Here is a 20,722-nt window from a genome sequence, read left to right on the forward strand (position 1 = left end):
AATTTAAGGTACTAATAGCTACTTTCATACATACACTGAAGTAACTGTTGTAAATCTTGAATCACTCTCTAGCAAGTCAACAAAACTTGCCACTGCAAGAGGATGTTGCTGAGACCAGAACCACTTCTCTGCATTAGACTTCCTGGCTGAAAATTGTTGGTTTATAGATTCCTGGAGTGGTGTAAGCTGCCGGGAAATGCTGCAAAGGACAGGAGAGAACCATAGCTTGATCAGTAAGCACACATTATTTCCCACTTCAAGGCTGTTATGTGATTCTGTTGCAGCTAGAAAGCTACCCTATGAATGTCCTAGACCCAGAAAGAAAATATGAGCTGATAGAAAGGATAAACTGTAAGAGCCCTACTCATAGTGCAAGCTCAAAATCATCCATAGTATCACACTCCCAAACTTAATGGATAATACTTGTTCAAAAATGCAGATAAACATATTTGGGCTTCATAAGCATGTATTACTACCTTCTCTGTACAAAAACATGAGTATCTCTATCCCCACCATCACCTCGCGATGCTATTTCAAGAACAGCTTGTAGCAAGGCATGGACTGCAGCCTGCAACAATACTGATCAAAGGTAAAAAGAGAGTACTTAAACATAGCATTTATGATTTAAGTGGTAATGAATCTTGAACTTGCCTGGTAAGCCAGGGGCTTGATCCAGGAGACCTGATCGACACCTAGCCACGACTTCGCAAACCAGCCATGCTTCGTTAGTGACCCATGCTGTTCCATGGCTAGTTGGAATTTTCTTGCTGCTTCGTGTAGGGCTTGAGCATAATCAATTCCGGTCTCACTGAACTGAAGGGATGCATTGAGTTTGGAACGTTTTTCTTCCAGGTCAGTGTCTGAGCTTGCATAAGGGTCTGTGTTGCTGTTGGCAGAGAGCCCACCACCATCATTCAAGCCAGCGAAGGGCAGGAACCTCTTCCCAGGTCTCCATGGTCGATAATCCTTTCTGCAAAAGACCCAGTAGAACTGGTGCAAAACCAACCCACCTGGGCGGACACTGCCTCTGTTCTTTGACAGTTTGGAAAATTGCTTGGGCGGACAGATTGTCAAGGATAAGCGTCTGAAACGGCGGTCTGAAGCGCTGCAAAACAGGACCACGATTGCGTTATAATCGACCCATTTCTCAGAACGGGCTTGTCATGGCCCATCTGCAACTCGAGAACCCGCTGTAGATGGGTGACTAACCTGCGCCTCAAATCGGCCCCGCTGGACAGGGTGAGCTCGCAGGGCCGAGCTGTGAGCATCCTGTGAAGGAATTTTCTTTTCTATAAGTTTGCTTTACCTGGGCGAGAGACAGAAAGAGTCTTCCACCACCACCGAAGCTCGATTGTGGTTCTTCTCGTAAAGAAGATTATCCAGACGTATAGTAATGCTGTTTGCCTCGCCTTCCACCCTTCGTCGGAGCACCTGGACACCTTCAAAGCCACTCACTCTATCCTAATAAATAACATTACTTATGTGTCGTGGGCTGAGCCGTCTAGAGAAAACTAAGAACAAAAGATTGAAAAATAGGGCACCCCAATTGGCTTTGCAATTAATTACCAATCTTAATGGCACCAAAATGTTTTTTGCATTTCCATTAAATATATTGTGTGAGATTTTCCAGAATAAGAGTGTTTTTCTAAGATTCCATTTTCTTATGGCTTGAAAATGTCAATGAAATGATGACCCTCCATATGCTTGCTATTTGCATGCATTCACCCCTCCATGTCCTCTCCATTTAAGGCAATGAAATGACGACCCCCCATATGCTTTCTATTTCCATGCATTCACCTATACCCTTTCTATTTCAAGTCTCACAATTCTCTATAAAAGGCCATAAACGGCTCATTTGACAAGTAAAGGGAGGGAGAGAGAGAGAAGGAGGAGAGGGAGGGGGTGGCCGTGGGGAAACTCATGCCTAAGGACTGTATTAATTAAATGCCACGTCAGTATTAACTACTACGACTTCACATGTCTCGAGCCACCAAGAAATTGGAACTCGAAGCAAGCAAGTCGGAAACATGATGGTGAATGAGCTCAGTAATGCCACATTAGACAAATTGAAAGTCAAAGAGGGAAGAGAAACATCTAGGCATGGACATAATCACCTTTACCCCCACAATTGGTGTGGTGCTCTATGTGCAAATTAAATCACACCACCACCGAGTGTCCACGGTTAAGAGAAAGGCCATTACTCTATTGTGCTCACTGTGTAAAAATAGGAAATCATGACACTTCAATGTGTAGATATCCAAGGTTTCAAAATGTTGCACAGCAACAGCACTTAGAGCCTCATTAGCTTTACCGGGCGCCACCTGTACAAATCACCGCTACTGCGGACAACCCAACTCTTCCTACTTACCTAGGGGGATGTTCCGGGTACAAGACGCTTCACCTTTGCCGCCACTAGTTCTACCACCATAGGCTAAGATCAATCAAGTATTAATCGAAGAGCCATCATAAGATGTTGACATGGTGCGGGGAGTACTACGAGAAAACGGCTGAGGTTACGCTGGAATATTACGTCCTACAAAATAACACGCCAGTACCTGTGTTTCAAACCATGGTACAATGGAAGGGCAAGGACATGAACTCAAATCTGAGAAGAGGACCAATACAATGCTTTGGCTGCGTAGGGCTGACATCGAGTCGCCGAGTGCCCAAACAAGAATATGGGTCGTATACATCAACCACAACAAGTGGCGGCTTCGCCCAATGACATGCAAGTGCTCACTTGTACTAAATGTGAAATTGATCATTTGATCAAGGATTGCCCATACCGAGCAAGTGGCTCTACTTCTACTGCCAATCAGGCCACCATCCGGACCATTAGTGTACAATCTCGGAAGATCACACTGCTCAATGTCCTAACAAGAGCTCAAGCTCAACTAGGAGACAAGGGAAGAAATCGAGCGGATGCGACTATTTCCAGAACTGGCCGCAGGAGAAGAGTGAAAACAATAGGTAAGGGTCACAATCCAAGACGGATCTAAAGAAGATACAATTGATACCGATCCACCTAATCGAAGGAAGAGTGGTGTCAAGGGATCAATCATAGAGGATCAGACCAGGAAAACCAAAGAGAGCAACCAACAACTCCTAAGGGGGTTAGTGAATACCCCAATGCTGTGTGACGAGGAAATAAGAAAGCTCGAAGATGCCAAGGCCTTAGTCAAAGAGTGGCAACGCCTTCATGAAGCCAGGCTGAGGGTCAACCGGGTAAGGGATACAGTTTATCCACGAAACAAGCCAACCCGGGATAGGGAATTGGACGTGCCAACCCCAATTCTATAAGGAACACAAGAGGAGTCCCAAGAAAACACACTGTCCAGAATGTTTGAGGAAAATGGGTTGGGGGAGTCCATCCATTCCTTCCCTATGGAAGAATACAAGACACATACATGGGAAGAACCCTCTATCTCTCAAAAGACACATACATGGGGAATACAAGACACATACATGGGAAGAACCCTCTATCTCTCAAAAGAACCCAGAGACATAAGAAGTCTCGCGGCTGTACTATCCACACCTATCCAAATGCCATTAGGGCAACTGTTACGCAATTCACCAACCCTATGGATAGACGTAAAAGAATGGGTAGAGGGTGGACTAAAGCCATCCAATACTATAAATGAGACTCTACCACCTCTGGCAGAAAGAACCTTGAGGCATACAAGGAAAACCCGAGTCATTAAGATACCAGTTAACCAACTAGGACGCTACTACGAAAGCGACGACACAAATGCTACCATTCAAATTCATCATAATGGGTACTAGGCACTGGCTATCCTGGATGGTGGGGTGGGCATTAGCATCATTACAAAACGTTGTTGGTAAAACTGGGGGAAACCCGATCTAAAAAAAGGAGAATTGATCATTAAAATGGCTGACGGAACATCTTCGAGGCCATTGGGCTTCTGGAGAATGTTAAATTCAGACTTTTTACATTTCGCTATCATCATACATTCATGGTCATGGACTTCCTACGCCAACCTAATACATATGACATAATGTTGGGGAGACCCCTCATGAGGGAATCCAAATTGGTACATGATTGGGCCTTGGATCATGTGTATGTACGTAGGGATTCGCAAATCTTAAAGATTGATCTGAGAACATGGAAAGCACACCCCATGGAGGGGCAGTTGTTTGGTAATGATTCGGTCCACAAAATGGAACGAACCACCTCTATATAGATATGCCAACCCTCGGAGGGAGATCCCAAGGATGAAGAGGAAATGAAAATGTATGCGTCACTCCCTCCTCCGGACTTCAGTGAAAACTGGATGCATGTGTTAGCCACCATTGATGTGATGCAGCCCAGGGAAACCCAGTATTTGGAATCTATAACCGTCCCCACAACCTCTATCTGCATGGTTAATTAGCAGATCATTGATGATGAGGAATCAGGAGAGGAGACATCAAGTATATAAGGTACTATAGCACGAAGCCGTACCGATGCTCAGCGCCTCAGACGGTGGCAAAAACAGAAACGGTATATAGCCCGACGAAATGCCCTATTATGAAGAAAACCCACAGATGCCCAGTGGCTAAGGTACCTTGAGGCCACCAAGGTACACAATGAGTTTTCAAAGGATTGGGGCGAGGAGTTGAGGAAGATATCATTGGAGGGAAGGCACAAAGAGAAAATCGTCCTTCAAGAGCCAGAAACACCCAAGCTTACAAAAGCTGGGTGCCAAAAACGCAATAAAGCCCTAGCAGAGGTAGAACGTGAGGCTAAAAAGATCATGGCTAAAGCCAAAAGTGACAATGAGGACAAACCAAACTTGCTTTGAGTACCCGACCACTTCAAAACCTACACTATTGAACGGCCGACTGACAGCTTACAAGGGTGAAAGAGGATGGGCTATCCACATCATACGATGGCCCGGCAAAAGTCAAGGAGGTGGATATTGCAGGACCATGGGAAGAAGCTCGGCCCGTATACATTGCTAAAGATTTGACTTCAGTTGAAGGTTGAAGAAGATGAACTCATTTCTCTCTTCAAGGAATTTAAGGATTGTTTCGCCTAGAATTACAAGGAGATGAAGGGGGTACCGTCTGAGATGGTACAACATACGATTCTAATCATGGAAGGTTCGAGACCAACCAGGTAGAAACTATACCAGATGAATCCTAAGTATGTGGCAATTCTAAAGGAGGAAATTGACAAGCTCATTGCTACTACAAATTTCATCTATGAAATCGAACATACGAATTAGTTGTCACCAATCGTGATAGTGCCAAAAAAGAATGGAAAGCTTAGGGTATGTGTTGATCTTAAAAAGATTAATGCAGCCACTAGGAAAGACCATTATCCGTTGCCTTATACAGAACACATTTTGGAAAGAGTGGCTGGGAGAGAAGCTTACAGCTTCTTGGATGGATTCTCCGGCTACAATCAGGTATCCATAGCACCAGAGGACCAACACAAGACAGCTTTCAACACAATGTGGGGAACATTTGCATACAAAGTTATGCCATTCGGCCTCACAAACACCCCAGCAACCTTTCAACACGATTGATGTGCACATCCTTCAAGGACTACTTACAAAAGTGGTTGGAGGTATTCATTGACGATCTATGTGCACACTCTCGATGGGTAGACCATCTGGCCTGCTTGAGGAAAGTGTTCGAGCGGTGTCGATTATATCGTATATCACTGAACCCCTTGAAGTGTCAGTTTTGGGTCAAGCATGGTATGATATTGGGACACATTGTCTCAAAGAATGGTATATCCACGGATGATAGCAAGGTCAAGCTGATATTGGAGCTGCCACCACGGCCTACCAACTTGCAAAGGTTTATGGGTCATATGGGGTACTATCGTCGCTTCATAATTTTTTATGCAGAAATAGCCAGACCCTTGTATAAGCTCCTCATTGTCTTTGAGTAGACTGAGGAGTGTCAGGAAGCATATGATCGACTGAAGCAAGCGTTGGCAAGTGCGCCAATTCTATGACCCCCAAATTAGGATCTCATATTTCACGTGCATATGATGCATCAAATTTTTCTATTGGTTGCGTCCTAGCCCAGCCTAGTGAGTTCAAATTGGACTATCCAATTTGCTTCGCCAGTCAGCTGAATGATGCAGAGGTGAATTACACCACCATAGAGAGAGAAGGATTGGCCATGGTTTACGCCATCAAGAAATATCGACATTACCTTTTGGCCAACAAATTTGTATTTTTCGTGGACCATCAAGCCTTACTATACCTAGTAAATAAACCTTGCACCACGTGGATAATCACATGATGGTTACTATTATTGTTGGAATTCGACTTTACAGTCACGGCGGCGGTAAGGAAGGGAACACGTGTGTTGGCCAACCACATGTCAAGAATTCCAAACAGGGAACCAGTAACTAGTGTTGATGACCTTCCTGATGCTTATTTATTTAAGTTGGACATGGTACCTGAATGGAGTGAAGAAATCTTAGAGTATTTAGCTTATGGTTTTCTGCAAGAATTACCTTTGAACAAAGATAAAATGCGGCGGCGGCTTATCAAGCTGGCTGCACCTTATCAACTGATTGTGGGAGAACTATATAAGCTAGGAAAAGATAATGTGCTCAGATGATGCGTTAGAGAGGATGAGTTCGTCACCATATTGGAAGAAGCTCATTCGGGGATAGCAGGTGGGCATTTTGCTGGAGAAATCACAACTCGAAAAGTGCTTCAAGCAGGACTATGGTGGCCTACTTTATTCAAGCAGGACTATGGTGGCCTACGTCATTCGGGGATAGCAGGTGGGCATTTTGCTGGAGAAATCACAACTCGAAAAGTGCTTCAAGAAGGACTATGGTGGCCTACGTTATTCAAGCAGGACTATGGTGGCCTACGTTATTCAGAGACGCCATAGAATTTGTTAAAAGATGCGAAGAATGTCAACGTTTCACTATTCCACAACAAAAGGACAAGATGTTTCTCACCCTTATTATTTTAAGACAACCATTTGAGAAATGGGAGATAGATTTTGTGGGACCGATTAGTTCAGCGGCACATCCATCCTAAGCCCGATATGTGATCGTGGCCACGGACTATTTCACGAAATGGCCAGAAGCTAAAGCCTCAAAGAGAGCTGATGTGCGAACAACTGCAAAATTTTTATATAAGCAAATCACCTAAAGGTTAGGCTGCCCATTAGAATTGGTGAGTGATCGCGGCTCACATTTTATCAATGAGGTGTTATCATTTACTTGCGGGATTCTTAGTGATCCATCGAAAATCATCACCTTATTATCCACAGGCCAATGGTCAAGCAGAGAGTACAAACAAGATTTTGTGTACTATCTTGACGAAAACCTTGGAGGTAAGTCGAAGAGGCTGGGAACATAAGCTGATAGCAGCCATATGGGCCTTTCGAACATCATATAAGGTAGCTACGGGTTACACTCCCTTCCGTCTAGCTTATGGTGTGGAAGCAGTTATGCTTATATATGGAATACCTAGTTCCAAAGTTAAGGATTGCCGTATAAGAGCATCTAACGGAGAATGCATTAGCTGAAAGGCTAATTGACTTAGAGAAGCTTGATGGGACCAGACTGATAACATTGCATGGACTTATGGTTGAAAAATTACGTAGGCAACATTGGGTCGACAAAAACCTTAAGCAAAAAGAACTTGAAACAGGGGACCTTGTCCTCATGTATGGTGTCGGTAACGCTAGGAAAAAGAAACTTAAATACCAAGGCTTGGGACCATTTCGAGTATCAAAAATCACATCTCAGGGGTATGTTCGAATTGAGACAATTGACGTCATCCAAATGGAGGGTTATGTCAATGGAAGTAAATTAAAAAAATACTTTGGACCACTGACCCAAGAGATTCTCTTGCAAGAACATCTCTTGAAACAACAGAAATAGCTTGCAAAAGAAAAGATACAGCAAGCACAAGGCTAGAGAGATCAAAGCCAAACAATTACTGCACAAAAGACTGATACATGTCAACATGGCTTCTGTGACCCTTTTAGATGAAGGAGAACTAAACATTGAGCCAGCACAACTCAAGGTGGGACTTACTACAGTTAAAGGCCAGGCAATAAGCATTGCATTAATAGATACGGGGTCAAGTCATAACTTGATCTCATATGAAACTTGGGTAGCATTAGGTAAACCACACCTTGAATCCACAAATGTGCAAGTTCGTAGCATTCACTTGATAGCCACAAAAGCCGAGGGATTTTTAAAATGTTAGCATTTCCATCAAAAACAATTCCTTGGTCAGGAAGGTGTACAAATACTCCCTTGCACTATTGACACAGAACTCTGCATGCAGTACGTGAAGACCTACGACAAGGGGACCAAAAGAGGGAGAATCACCAAGGCAGACGACACTACAGAATAACTCCTCATCACAAAGGACCTAATAAGAGAAGCTTTGCAACTTCCAGCCACAATCAAGGCCCACTAACACAACATTGACAAGATGCTTTGAAGGCCATGATGAAAAAGGCTTCATATAATTTGAATGCAAAGTACGAGAATATCCAAGATGAGGCTACATAGAAGGCTTGTAGGGCCATGTCTCTGATGATGCAAATAAAGCTAGTAGACAGATATAACAGAGTTGGTCTCAACAGAATAGCAAAAGTACATGAAGAGAAAGAAGAAGATTGGGCATTCTATCTACATAAGGAGATGGAGAACTATTTGAAGGCCCACCAATCTAAAATATCTAACCCATACCTTCTCACACAGGTTCTTAATCATGTAGCCAAAAGACCTCTCAAGGAGCCTGAACTGGAGGAACATATACAGTTGGCACTGCTACCAGACCAGCCCACGTTAATAGCTGAAGATGTACACGAAGGGTAAGCCATCTTGATGGAGACCAAGGATATAATAAAGCAGATGAAGAAATATCGCACGAAGAGAATAGATAAAAAGATGAGGGGGGTGCTCACCGATGTTGCTGCTGAGTCACAAAGACTAGAGGAAGAAGTGGCTATAGAAATCCGTACTTACCAAGAGGCACTGAAAGAAAATATTCTTAGTCATACCACACAGGAACCCCATCAACAAATCACTCCACCAACAAGCCCCGCCCAACTTATATTTACATACTTATCTCCTCTCAAAGACTCAAGTCTAGCAAACACACCAATAGAGACAGCTCCAGAACCAACAACGCTCATACAAGCTGAGAAAAGACGAGATGAAGAGACTGTCGTAGCCCAAGTACAGGAACCAAAGGAACCCCTGGAAGCAAGTAAAAGACAAAGAACTCCAGATCCATCAAATCCAAGCAAGATGAGAAGATTGGAAGATGAAGAAAGACTACCCTAGCTGGCCTCCCTGCAGAACATCGATTATTAACAATTTTTGCAAGAGACCGTAGAAGGACTTGAACGAGCTACTCAACTAACCACATACTAGACTGGAGACAGAATCAAGCACCAATGCAATTTGGGAGCAGGAACAAAAAGTTTGGCGATGCCACCTCCTAACAACACATATGCTCCACGACCATAACATTGCACTTTGGAAGCAAGTCAAAGATACATCAGCACAAGTTCAAAAGTTAAAGGCAAACTTGGAAGCAGTTAAGACAACCCACAAAGAGGTCATTATGAAGAGTTTGAAATCTACATAAGAGCAAGAGAAAAGGGACAATGCACTAGAGAATAATAACCTTGTATTAATCCAAACAATAGTACAAAAGATTAAAGAGAATGCTGATCTCAATGCCAAATTGGAACAAGCAAAAGAACAACTCCAGAAAGAAGTCAAGTACACAAAAGAACTCACGACACTCCATGCACGATGACTTCCAAGCCAATGCCAGGGCCAAGGAAGAAGCATTGCAACACCAAATCATGCAACTAACAGCACAGCTCAAAGCAGAGGAGGAGAGGACAAACCATCTACAACAAGAAAGGAAACAGACCAACAAGGCTCATGCAGAGAAGATCAGAGCTCTCAATGAAACAATAAGTGCAAGCTAGGCAGAAGCACATAGAAATGAGTTGGCACGCAAGGAAAATGTGACACAGCTTTACGAAATAACTCAAAGACACTGAGAGGTTGGCAGCCCAAAGACTCCAACTGATTACCGACGCTCAGGCAAGGGAAGTAATCGCTCGGCGAGCCTTAGAAGATGCAACACGAAGATTTGAAGAACTGGATGCTGCAAGGATGGTCAAAGAGATAAAAATTTCAAACCTCATTAGCAACACAGACTCCCCTACAAGAATTGGAGCGTCAGCTCGTAATCTAAGAAAGAAGTCAATGGTCCGGAAGCCAATGATGATCTTTGTCTACTCCTTGAGCGTGCCTCCGAGTTGGGATAGTTGCTAGTAACTCCTCGAGGCCTCCTCAAACTCTTTCTTTGTTTTTGTCTACACTAACCATCTCTCTACTTTAATATGACATAAATCTGAAGATATAGGCCTAAGAGAACTAACATTAATCAAACAAAATACGGAAAGAGACGCTCATCCTACCATAATCATGGGAATTTTGAGGGGTGACTTAGTATTAACTAATCTCCAAGACATCTTTTTCTATCCCCTACATCCTATTGTGCTAAACCTTCGTAGTTGGTGTCGCGTTCTCCAAAACTCAGAAATTCTGGACAACAGTGTTGAAAAATTAGACATGTTTATCCTAGATGACATTCCAAAGACGCCCGCCACCTACGAAGTCGTAGCACATAGTTACCAATGGGTCATAAGTCACGGTTGGCTAGAGGTATATAACACTCACCAACATCTAAACCTATGTGAGTCCACTCTCTATCATCCTTTTGGCATTCTAAAACTCTACACTAATACTTACAAGCATTTAGAAGTCATGCTGACAACTGTACAATACAATTTTGATGCTACCCATATAGAGTATCCCACTATAAACAAAGAAGAAATTCCAGACTTACAGGAATTTATTAAGTCTCATAAGCCTAGTCACCCATCGCCTAGCATAGGATAGGGTCAAGAAGAATCTTCTTCTTCATTTTCAAAAATCTGCTTACCCTGTCTACTCTAATGTTGCTAGTAAGCTACTTAACCCATATCCTAACATGCAATCTACTAACACATCTCAGGTTGAATGCATTTTCTCATCTTTTTATCCTCCCGAGATAGATTTTCCCACTAACACTCTCGCCCCCGCGAGGAGGTACTCGCACCTACCCATCTCCAACAAGGCACTCTCAAGTGGTAAGATACACCATCCTGTAAGATAATCTTAAACCATTTACTGATGAGACCATCTTGGATTCTTTGTCAACTGCTGTAGAGTACGAGGGGCTCATATGAGCAGGTAATCCTCTTTTTTGAAGCCCAAATTAATGTTCAAGGTACTCATGCAGATTATTCCCTTTGAGCCCACACGCTGGATCATGCCAGAAGCATATTCAGAAGTCACTCCAACGAAATAGCATAATGTACCATACCCTCTCCATGCCCCACGACTTGACTTAGAAGAACTTCTTCCATTGCCGGGAGAGGACACCTTATGGACGAATGTGGCCAAGCACACAAAGCTGGCCAATCCTCAGTTAGCTGATTTGCTGGAGATAAAGATAGTAACATTTATGATCAGCTATTGTTTCCACAGGTGGCAGAAAGCAAACCCCGTGCACACAAGAGGTGGCTATGCCACAATAGTCACTACTAAAGAGAACCCCTGCCTGGAAGATTTTGGAATTCAACCCAACTGGAGAAAAGAGTACTTGGAAATTCCAAAATACAACCAAGTGTACATGAGCGCGCCATCAACATTGCGGGTCGATCCATTATACATGCCAATTAAAAGAAGATAGACACCGCTGGAGTTTCAAGAAGCCAAAAGGCATGACTCCATGTGTGCTACAACTTCCCCATCTTTATACCAGCAACATTTACCCACATTCAGGAACAAAGACAACAGATACTGACATGGATGAGGGCATGGCGCAACATTCCCAACCCCGCTATTGTAGCCAGCATCAGATTTTTGAAATTAGTGGTGGTGCTCATAGACCAACCAAAGGAACCTTATGATGGCTATGAGGCAGAACACCTGAGGTTCGACATGAACCAAGCATGGTGGATACCGGATTCTGGAGACCACATTCCACTTTCCGACGTACACTCAAGAAGCTCCAATCCATGAGAAACTTCTATTGACATGAGTTTGGTGACCAGGTCTTCAGCCCTCGGTAGTAACAGGTTCTGCGGACAGAACCTACATTAGAAAGGGGGGGATGTTAATCCCATTTTGGATTAACAAAACATGATCCTCAATTGAGGACATTAATAAGTGTCATGAAATGGCACTATAAAAGTTGTACATTATGAGATATTGGCCACCCAAGGCTTAGTAAGTGGGTTTTGGGCGCCCAAGTGTGAATAAGGGCCAAATGTATATAAGGCATTTTCTGCGGGGACATAACCTACATTAGAAAGGGGGGGATGTTAATCCCATTTTGGATTAACAAACATGATCCTCAATTGAAGACATTAATAAGTGTCATGAAACGGCACTATAAAAGTTGTACATTATGAGATATTGGCCACCCAAGGCTTAGTAAGTGAGTTTTGGGCGCCCAAGTATGTATAAATGCCTTATATACATTTGGGCTTAGTAAGTGAGTTTTGGGCGCCCAAGTGTGAATAAGGGCCAAATGTATATAAGGCATTTTCTCATAATGAAAAGACACAATCCCCTATGTGCTATAGAGAGCTCTTCCTTATGTCTTGACAGAGATTGAAGGAGTGAGAGCATTCTAGCATTGTGTCTCTTTCATGCTTGTGTGAGAGAGTGAGATAGAGAGAGAGTGATTGCCTTATGTGAAGGTGTAAGCGACTCTGCGGTGACAACGTGGAGGTGGAGCTTAACAAGTGAGCTTGGAGGCCTCAAGGGACTCAAGTTCGAAGCATTGGTAAGTACCCTATGACAGTTGTGATCTATTGCTCATACTTTAGGTGAATGTGTAGAGTTCACTCTTGGAGGTGTGGTAGCCCATAATAGTCCTCCAACTAACCCAGTAGGAGACATGAATACTCTCCAAACCCTTCAAACTGATAATATAGCTGACTCTTCCAATTGTCCTCCTAGGTCTGTCTTGACCTCCAACAACTTTGGTATTCACTCCTAAGTCTTCAACTGACCTTAGCTGACCAAAATCACTCCCAGCTAACACAAACTGATCAGTTGCTAACTGAAATTCCAAATTAGACACTAGCTACTGATCCCAAGTCAGAATTATTTCTGAACCAATCAAAAATATGTTTGCCAAGCTTCCCCAAGGTTCCTCTAGCTCAGCTATCGTCATCATAAACTTGCTTCAGAACCCTACAAAACCTGCCCCCAACACACCCATGTTGACTCCCTTCTAACTCAGCTTTGACCTATCTGCTTTAGCTGACTCAGTTCTAGTCAATACTCAACACTCCAATGTCCACTGACACCTCCAATCCCTCAACTACTTCAAATCCCACCAAGACTCAACTCCACACACTCTAAGCTAACAGTAGAGCTGGCACCTTCCTGACCTAAAAACAACCCTCAAGTGATCTAAACCACCAATGAGCTTACGGCCTATTAGACTAACTTTCCACAAGTCTCTAATTGTCAGCCCAGACTTCACAAGTGTCAAAGAAGACAAAATCTATAATTCAACAACATCAACTGATTAATCCAGACACACATCTAACTCCAGCTAACTCTGTCAGACCCTTCTGACTCTAAATTAAAGCTTTCTGACCCAGACCTGAACTACCAGACCTTAGAACCTTACTCACATATATATTTCCTCAACAATATCAAACCAGACAACAAGAGTAGAGCAAAATCAACTCATCCATCCAAAAAAACATAAGGAACCTCTTGTATATAGATGATAATTCAGCTTGTCTCAACAACCCTGAGACGTGGGGATTAAGCAAAAAAGAGAGAAAGCATCAAGGAAACAAGGGAATCCCCCACAAGATGAACCCAACACAACTCTTCAAGCTTCTTCTTCGAATTCCACAAGAGATAGCAACAAAGAAATCTGCAGTCACTCTTGTAGGCCTTCACCCTCAAACACAGTAAAGATCAATTGAGCAAAGCCTTAGGCTAGTCCAAGCTCTAACAGAGTTGCTATTCACAGAGATCCTAGGGCACCAACCTCCTATAAGATCCTCTATCACTCTAGCACCCTCTACTATGGCTAGACCCAAGCTTTCCCAATCAAATCCCGTATTATCTTCTCAAAAACACCATATACCAGCAGCTTCCACAAAGCTCCAACACAGAACCCCCTTGGCTCTCTCATGCACTTCTCAACTATGCTATCACCCAATGCTCCTATCGCTCTTCTTCTCAATTTTCTTCCCTATGCTGCTCGCAACAGTGCACTTGTCTCTTTACCAAACCATCACCACCCAATTCCATGCATCTTCTCCTCGATTTCGTCAACTACCCCAGACTCTAGCTATCCATGCAGTAGTTCCACCTTCACTTCACAACTGATAACATCAGTTCACTTATTGTTTTGCAAGTGGCCATGCAACATCCCTAATTCTCTAAGGTTCTACACACACACAACGATTTATTTTCAGTTTCGAGGTTGGTGTGAACACATCTATTGGGCACAATGATCTTGACCCAAAAAACCCATCATAGTTTGCCCGACTCCCTCTGGTTAGAGCATTCACGCTGCTCAACCACAGCATATTGGTCCACCAAAACAATCCTCAAAGAAAAGTACATCTAGGTCCCAAGAAAAATCTCTAACATTGGAACATTTGCATCAGTAGGCAGACTTGTATCCATTCCTTCTGAATCCATAATTCTACACTAATATGTCTTGAGCTTGTAGCCCCATTGACACTTTTTGAATGCAATTGATCATCCAAGTCAACTAGGTAATAAGTACGATTCTCATATATACGTACCACCTTGCATGGACCCTCCCATTTAATCTGGAACTTGGTCTGGAAGGTGTTGTCTAGTCTATTGTTGTACCTGAGCAACAGATCTTTTTCTTTGATACCTTTGTCTTTGACAGTCTTATTGAAATGCTCAGCTCTCTGATTGCTTAACTAGATATAGTGGTCCAAGGCTTCCTCTCTAGCTAACTACAACTCTTGAAGGTCAAACAACCTCTCTTCATACTCATCTAAGCCCCGTTCTTGATGCTTCAGAAGAAAGTATAAATTGGGAATTTCAACCTCAATAGGCATCATGGCCTCTTTCCCATAAACAAGATGGTAAGGTGAAAACTCAGAAGTAGTTGATCTGACAGGTCTCCTGTAAGCCCACAGAGTTGAGGAAACATGCAAATCCCAATGCTTTGGATGTTCTTCCAGACACATAGTGCACAACTCTCCATTGAAACTTTCTACTAGCCCATTATGTTGAGGATAGTAAGGAGTAGAGTACCTATGTGTAATATGTAATTTTTGCATGAGCTCTTGTACAACCTCTCCTCTGAATCCAGGCCCCTGGCTCACAGCTCCAAAGGTATGCCAAATTTGGCACATATGTCTTCAAATACAAATTTGGCCACCTCTTTAGCAGTTATATTCTTCACACATCTAGCTCTAGCCCATCTTGTCAAATAGTCTACTCCAGTCAATATGTAGGTCTTACCCCTAGCAGAAGTGGACAGAGGACCAATTGTATCCAATCCCCACTTTTCAAAAGCTCCATAGGATACAATACTCGTCGTTAACTCATATTGCAAAACCCTTCTGCCTTGTTTCTGACAAGGCTCATAGCTCATGCACCAATGATATACATCTCTTCTCAAACTAGGCCAAGAATACCCAACTGTTAAATTTTTCATCAGTGTCAACTTCAGGGCAAAATGTCCTCCCACAGACACCTTCATGGGAGGCAGGAGGCCAAAATGGCAAATATCTCCTCCCTACTGGGAACTCTCCTCAAAATCAGATCCTTGCTTTTCATATATAGATGATCATTCAGAATGAGGTACTACAAAGCTTTCCCTCTTGGATAGATTTGAAGGTGCATGACTTGTGTGTAAAAAATCTTAAATTTCTTGTAAGTTCTGTCTTCCAATATAGTTGGTGTAAGGTTCCTCCTCAGCTCCTAAAAGATGTATAAGCTCTCCTGTCAGTCCCCTGTAATCATCCCCTATTTCAGAATGCAAGAAAACATTGTTTTCTCTTGTTTTTGGCCTAGAGAGAGAAAATGTTTTAGAGAGAGATAATACAAAATTGAGATATTTTTAGATACAAAGTTTCTCCTAATATCTAAGATGAATTCCCCTAAAACAGAAGTTCAAAAAGAATTTTCTAATGTGCATTATAAATTAATTGAATATGTGTATTAAAGACCTTAGCCTAAGGGTCCACATTTTCAGAAATTTTTTACTAAGGTCCAAATAAGGTTCTAAAGGGCAAATGGGATTAATCTAAGTGTTGGGATGACAAAAATGCAAAGAATAAAAGAAAATACCCCAAAAATGAGTAAATTCTCACATAAGATGAAGAGTTGACCAAGTACTGGGTTTATTAGTTAAAAATTAAGGTTTATTAGTAAAAAAATCAATTTTTGACACCTCAATAAGGAGGGAGAGGCCTCATGAAGTAGGCACATTTTTTTCATCATTACCTTGCATTTTTAATTCAAAAAAATTGGGATATTTTATCTCTCCTCTCTCCTCCTTTAAACTGGATCAAAAAGTGAGCCAAACTGGTCCAAAACTTGTAGAAAATGGATCAAATTGAAGCTGGTCCAAACTGGTCCAAAACTTGTAGAAAATGGATCAAATTGAAGCTGGAAGCCTCTAGATCCCAATTGGACTTGGTTAGTGGCCTCCCTCACCTATAAATAGACCCTCATTCCTTTGTATTTTCATCTTTGAGTAATTACATGCAGTATTATCTTCATTTTAGCATAATTCTATTATCCCTCTATTTTGTCTCTACTTTTGGAAGCTTTGGAGCTTCACAATTCTCCATCCTCTCTTGGAGATTACCCTCCCCAACTTGGTGTCCAAAGCTTACTTTGTGGGCTTCACTTCTTTCTTTAAAGAATCAAGCCAAAATCAAAGGTAAGTCTTAATCCAATGGTTTTTCTATCTTTCTCAATGGTTATCTCCTTCCCAACCCCTCTAATGCTTGGGAAGTTTTCAATTCAATGGTTTTTTCTTGAAATCAAGCTTTCTAATGGTTCATAATGTTTAAATGGTTTAATACTAATCTTTATGATAGTGTTTTTATTAGTAAATCTCTCTTTTTGGAAAGATTAATCATCTTTATGGTTAGATCCTTGTTAGAAGGATGGTTCTTAATGATAAACTCAGTATCTTAAACAAAACTCTAGGCTTGACAAGTTAAAGAAAAAGATTAGGTATTTTTATGATTTTAATCTAGTTAAAAATGATGATTAGCCTCTTGTCTAGGGCTTCACAAGCTTGATTAAAACAATTTGAGGTGTCTTTTGGGATCATCCTCTCCATTAAACTTATGTGTGAGCTTCACAATCTGTGCAGCCTTTCTAGAGATACTTTGTTCATTATCTCTCATGATAGTAGATGCTATACTCTCAGCTATTGCTCTCCCCAATGCTTGTGAAAAAGTAGTGCAGTTTTCTAGAGCAATTGTGGTACCATAGGTGTAACATGTGGTATAAAAGGTGCTGCCTCTATGGGCATAGCGGGATCTCAGTAGAGTAACATGAGTGTTATAAGTGGAGGGTCGTATAGAAGCTCCAATGGGTGCTACTTAAATACGGGCTAATGGTGCCAATGGGTGCTGCGCTAATGGTGCCAATGGTCTAGTTATTTTGCGAAGACATCCCCCTTGCTCTTAAGTGCATTTGTGGCAATTGATAAAGCGGAGGGAGATGTAGCAAATGGAGGGTATGCCTTAATAGGTGATATGGAGGTGTTAAGGAGGCCTAGAGCAATGAATGTGGGTGACTGTGGTTGCACAGTTGTGACCGAGGGCATGAGACTAATAGGTAACATTGTGGAGTTGGCCATGGCGTTGTACTTAGCACCACAGGGTTTAGAATGGTGGTTTATTTCACCCTCCAATGGCAACATAAAGACTTTCAAAACATAAAGAGAGTATATGGATCCTAACAAGGAAGGGGGGGTGGGGGAACTTGGTCAAACATCAGGCAGTGTAGTGGAGTTTGATATTTTTAGCAACTGGCTAAATTTCAATAAATATTATTTTTAATAGCATGATTGAGTTTAGACTGAGCATACAAGCTCCGAGTAGTTGAAGTTACAGTTACCAAAGCTCACTCTAGAGGGTGCTATCAACATACTATTTTTAGTTGTAGTGTCTTTGGAGCTTAAAACAGAAGATATGATTCCAACAAAGAAGAAAGGGGGGATATTTTACTCTTCCAACAAATTAATTTCATGTCCCAATTTGCATCATTGTGCATAAAATGGCTAGCATAAGAGCCAAAAATCCACTAGCCTTGTTGGACTAAAGACATAGTCCTTTTCTTGCACATCACTTGCATAATAATCAAAAAATGCCATAAAAAGTTTTTGCGCCCAGAGTTGCCAAATGGTTTTTCGACCATTGGCATAGTCTTGTTTTTGTATAAGCATGTAGAGAGTCGCATGCCAGTCTAGGTATTGGCATAAGTGTATGAAGTCGCCTAAGATCTTCTGGTAAAAGGCATAGCCTTTATTTTGAGTCTTTCATAGCATATCCTTAAAAAATAAAAAAATAAAGATAAAAGAAAAGCTAAAACAAAAAGAGCTTCTACACACACACACACACACACACACACACACACACACACACCATGACAAATCTAATAAGCTAGAGGCCTCGACATCAAAATCCATCCAAGTACATAACTAGAAGGGGGGACTTTGGTGGTGGAAACACTGGACCAAGGTATGACCTATCACCTAGATAACCCTATTATATGCTTTTCTTGCACAGCATGTTGTTCTTGCATGTGAAGCATATAGTTGTTTTTGCTTGCATTAGGCACTCTTTTATTGTTTCTACCCATGCATATGCATTGCACTTGATAAATGCAACCTCGTGAGTAAAAGCCAACTCCCACAATAACAACACCCAAGCAACATGCATCATATATGGCTGCATTCATGGTTCATGAAGCACTTTATCCACACTATGGGACATCTTCAAGTCTCCAGATTCTTTTACATCAACACATGACCCAATCTCTCCACCTTGATCTTCATTACATAGGTATGAGGATGAACCTACATTAGGTAGGGGGAGATGTTAACTAGGTAGATGACTCCAGCTTGTTGAGATATTGAGCTCAACTAGTGCTGCAACATTGATGACCCACCTGGGTGACAGCTTCTACACTTGTTCCATTGACATAGTTGGTGAGATTATGGTTGATATGCTACTAGTAGTAGATGACAGGCTATGTGATAGCTTCTGTACTTATGCCATCGACATAGGTGGTGAGATTATGATTGATATGCTACCAGTATATGACAAACTGTATGACCACATTTGGATTACTAGAGTATGGCATAGTTATAGTGTTAGCTCATTCGAGTGGTCTTAGAAAAGAATACAATCAGTTTCAGACCTCCATTGGAGTTTGAGAGAACTTTCTTAACTTTAAGGAATTAATTACTCTCCTCATCCATGAGGAGATGAATATTGGGGGAGTTTCCTCTTTGGGAAATAAAAATGAGTAGGTCTTCTATTTAGTAGATTTAGGTAAAGGCAGAGGGACATCATCATCAAGAGGCTGAGATGGAGGCCGATGTAAACCAATAAAATGTGCCAAATTTTGCACAAATTTGGAGGCTACCATTCCTCCTCCAGTTAGCTTTAAACATCTATGTCATGAGCACTTTGGAAAGAACCTTTGCCTTGGAATAAGCACCTCATATGAATGAAGAAGTTTGCATCTTGAACACTCCACAATCTTCAAACTCCACCATGGGACCATGGTACTCGTCCCAACACACTCTTCTTCAAACTCCACCATGGGACCACCTCAATTAGTACCCGTCCCAACACACTCTTCTTCAAACTCCACCATGGGACCACCTCAATTAGTACCCGTCCCAACACACTCTTCTTCTCACAAACTCCATCAACTCCTCCAACATTATCTTCTTGCAACAACACTTTAAAAATAAAGCATTCATTTTGAAAAATTAAGGTAAAAAGACTCCTCCATACCTACAAGATCACCCCAACTTGGGAAACAACATTATCTTCTTGCACCAACACTTTAAAAATCAAGCATTCAAAATTCAGGCAAAAGGACTCCTCAAAATACCTACAAGATCACCCCTAACTTGGGGAAAGGACAGCAGTGTGAACCACCATCTTGAAGCTCTCAATCCATAGATTTAAACCATGGTAAAAAACCCCACAAAACATCAAACTTTAAAGCACAACCTCACCATATATCAAACATGAAGCCCTCCACCGTGGTACATGTGTGTGTGGATCCCAACCTAAAAAAGGAAAGAGGATTTATTAATGTAGAAAAGAAAACCTAAAACTAATATGGCTTCTTACATTGTGTGGACATGGAATTCTTGGCTAAAAAACGAGGACCGAGAAGAAAGGAATTCTTGAGCTCCCAAGTGCAAAGAAAAGCCTGAATTACATAGCTACGAAATGCTCTGCATGTGAACATCTCCCTATGGAAGATCATTTACACTTGCTTGCTTTAAACCTTTAATGATTAAGGTTTAAGTTTTTTTAAAAACCTGAATTACATAGCTACGAAATGCTCTGCATGTGAACAGCTCCCTATGGAAGATCATTTACACTTGCTTGCTTGCTTTAAACCTTT

General features: G+C 41.9%; 1 protein-coding gene across 1 annotated transcript in view; it reads right to left on the reverse strand.

Moving 5' to 3' along the window:
- LOC147632413 (uncharacterized) overlaps positions 1-20,722 on the reverse strand; it is a 171,633-nt gene that overhangs the window by 83,582 nt on the left and 67,329 nt on the right. Inside the window, exons 3-6 of the mRNA XM_086806969.1 lie at positions 1,307-1,461; positions 652-1,105; positions 477-568; positions 35-199 (exon numbers count right to left, since the gene is read on the reverse strand). Coding sequence (XP_086663095.1) covers positions 35-199; positions 477-568; positions 652-1,105; positions 1,307-1,461 — 866 coding nt within the window. The remainder of the gene's footprint in view (positions 1-34; positions 200-476; positions 569-651; positions 1,106-1,306; positions 1,462-20,722) is intronic.

This window comes from Cibotium barometz, chromosome 13, assembly GCF_041138505.1.
Source record: "Cibotium barometz isolate CiBa-2024 chromosome 13, ASM4113850v1, whole genome shotgun sequence".
NCBI lineage: Eukaryota > Viridiplantae > Streptophyta > Polypodiopsida > Cyatheales > Cibotiaceae > Cibotium > Cibotium barometz.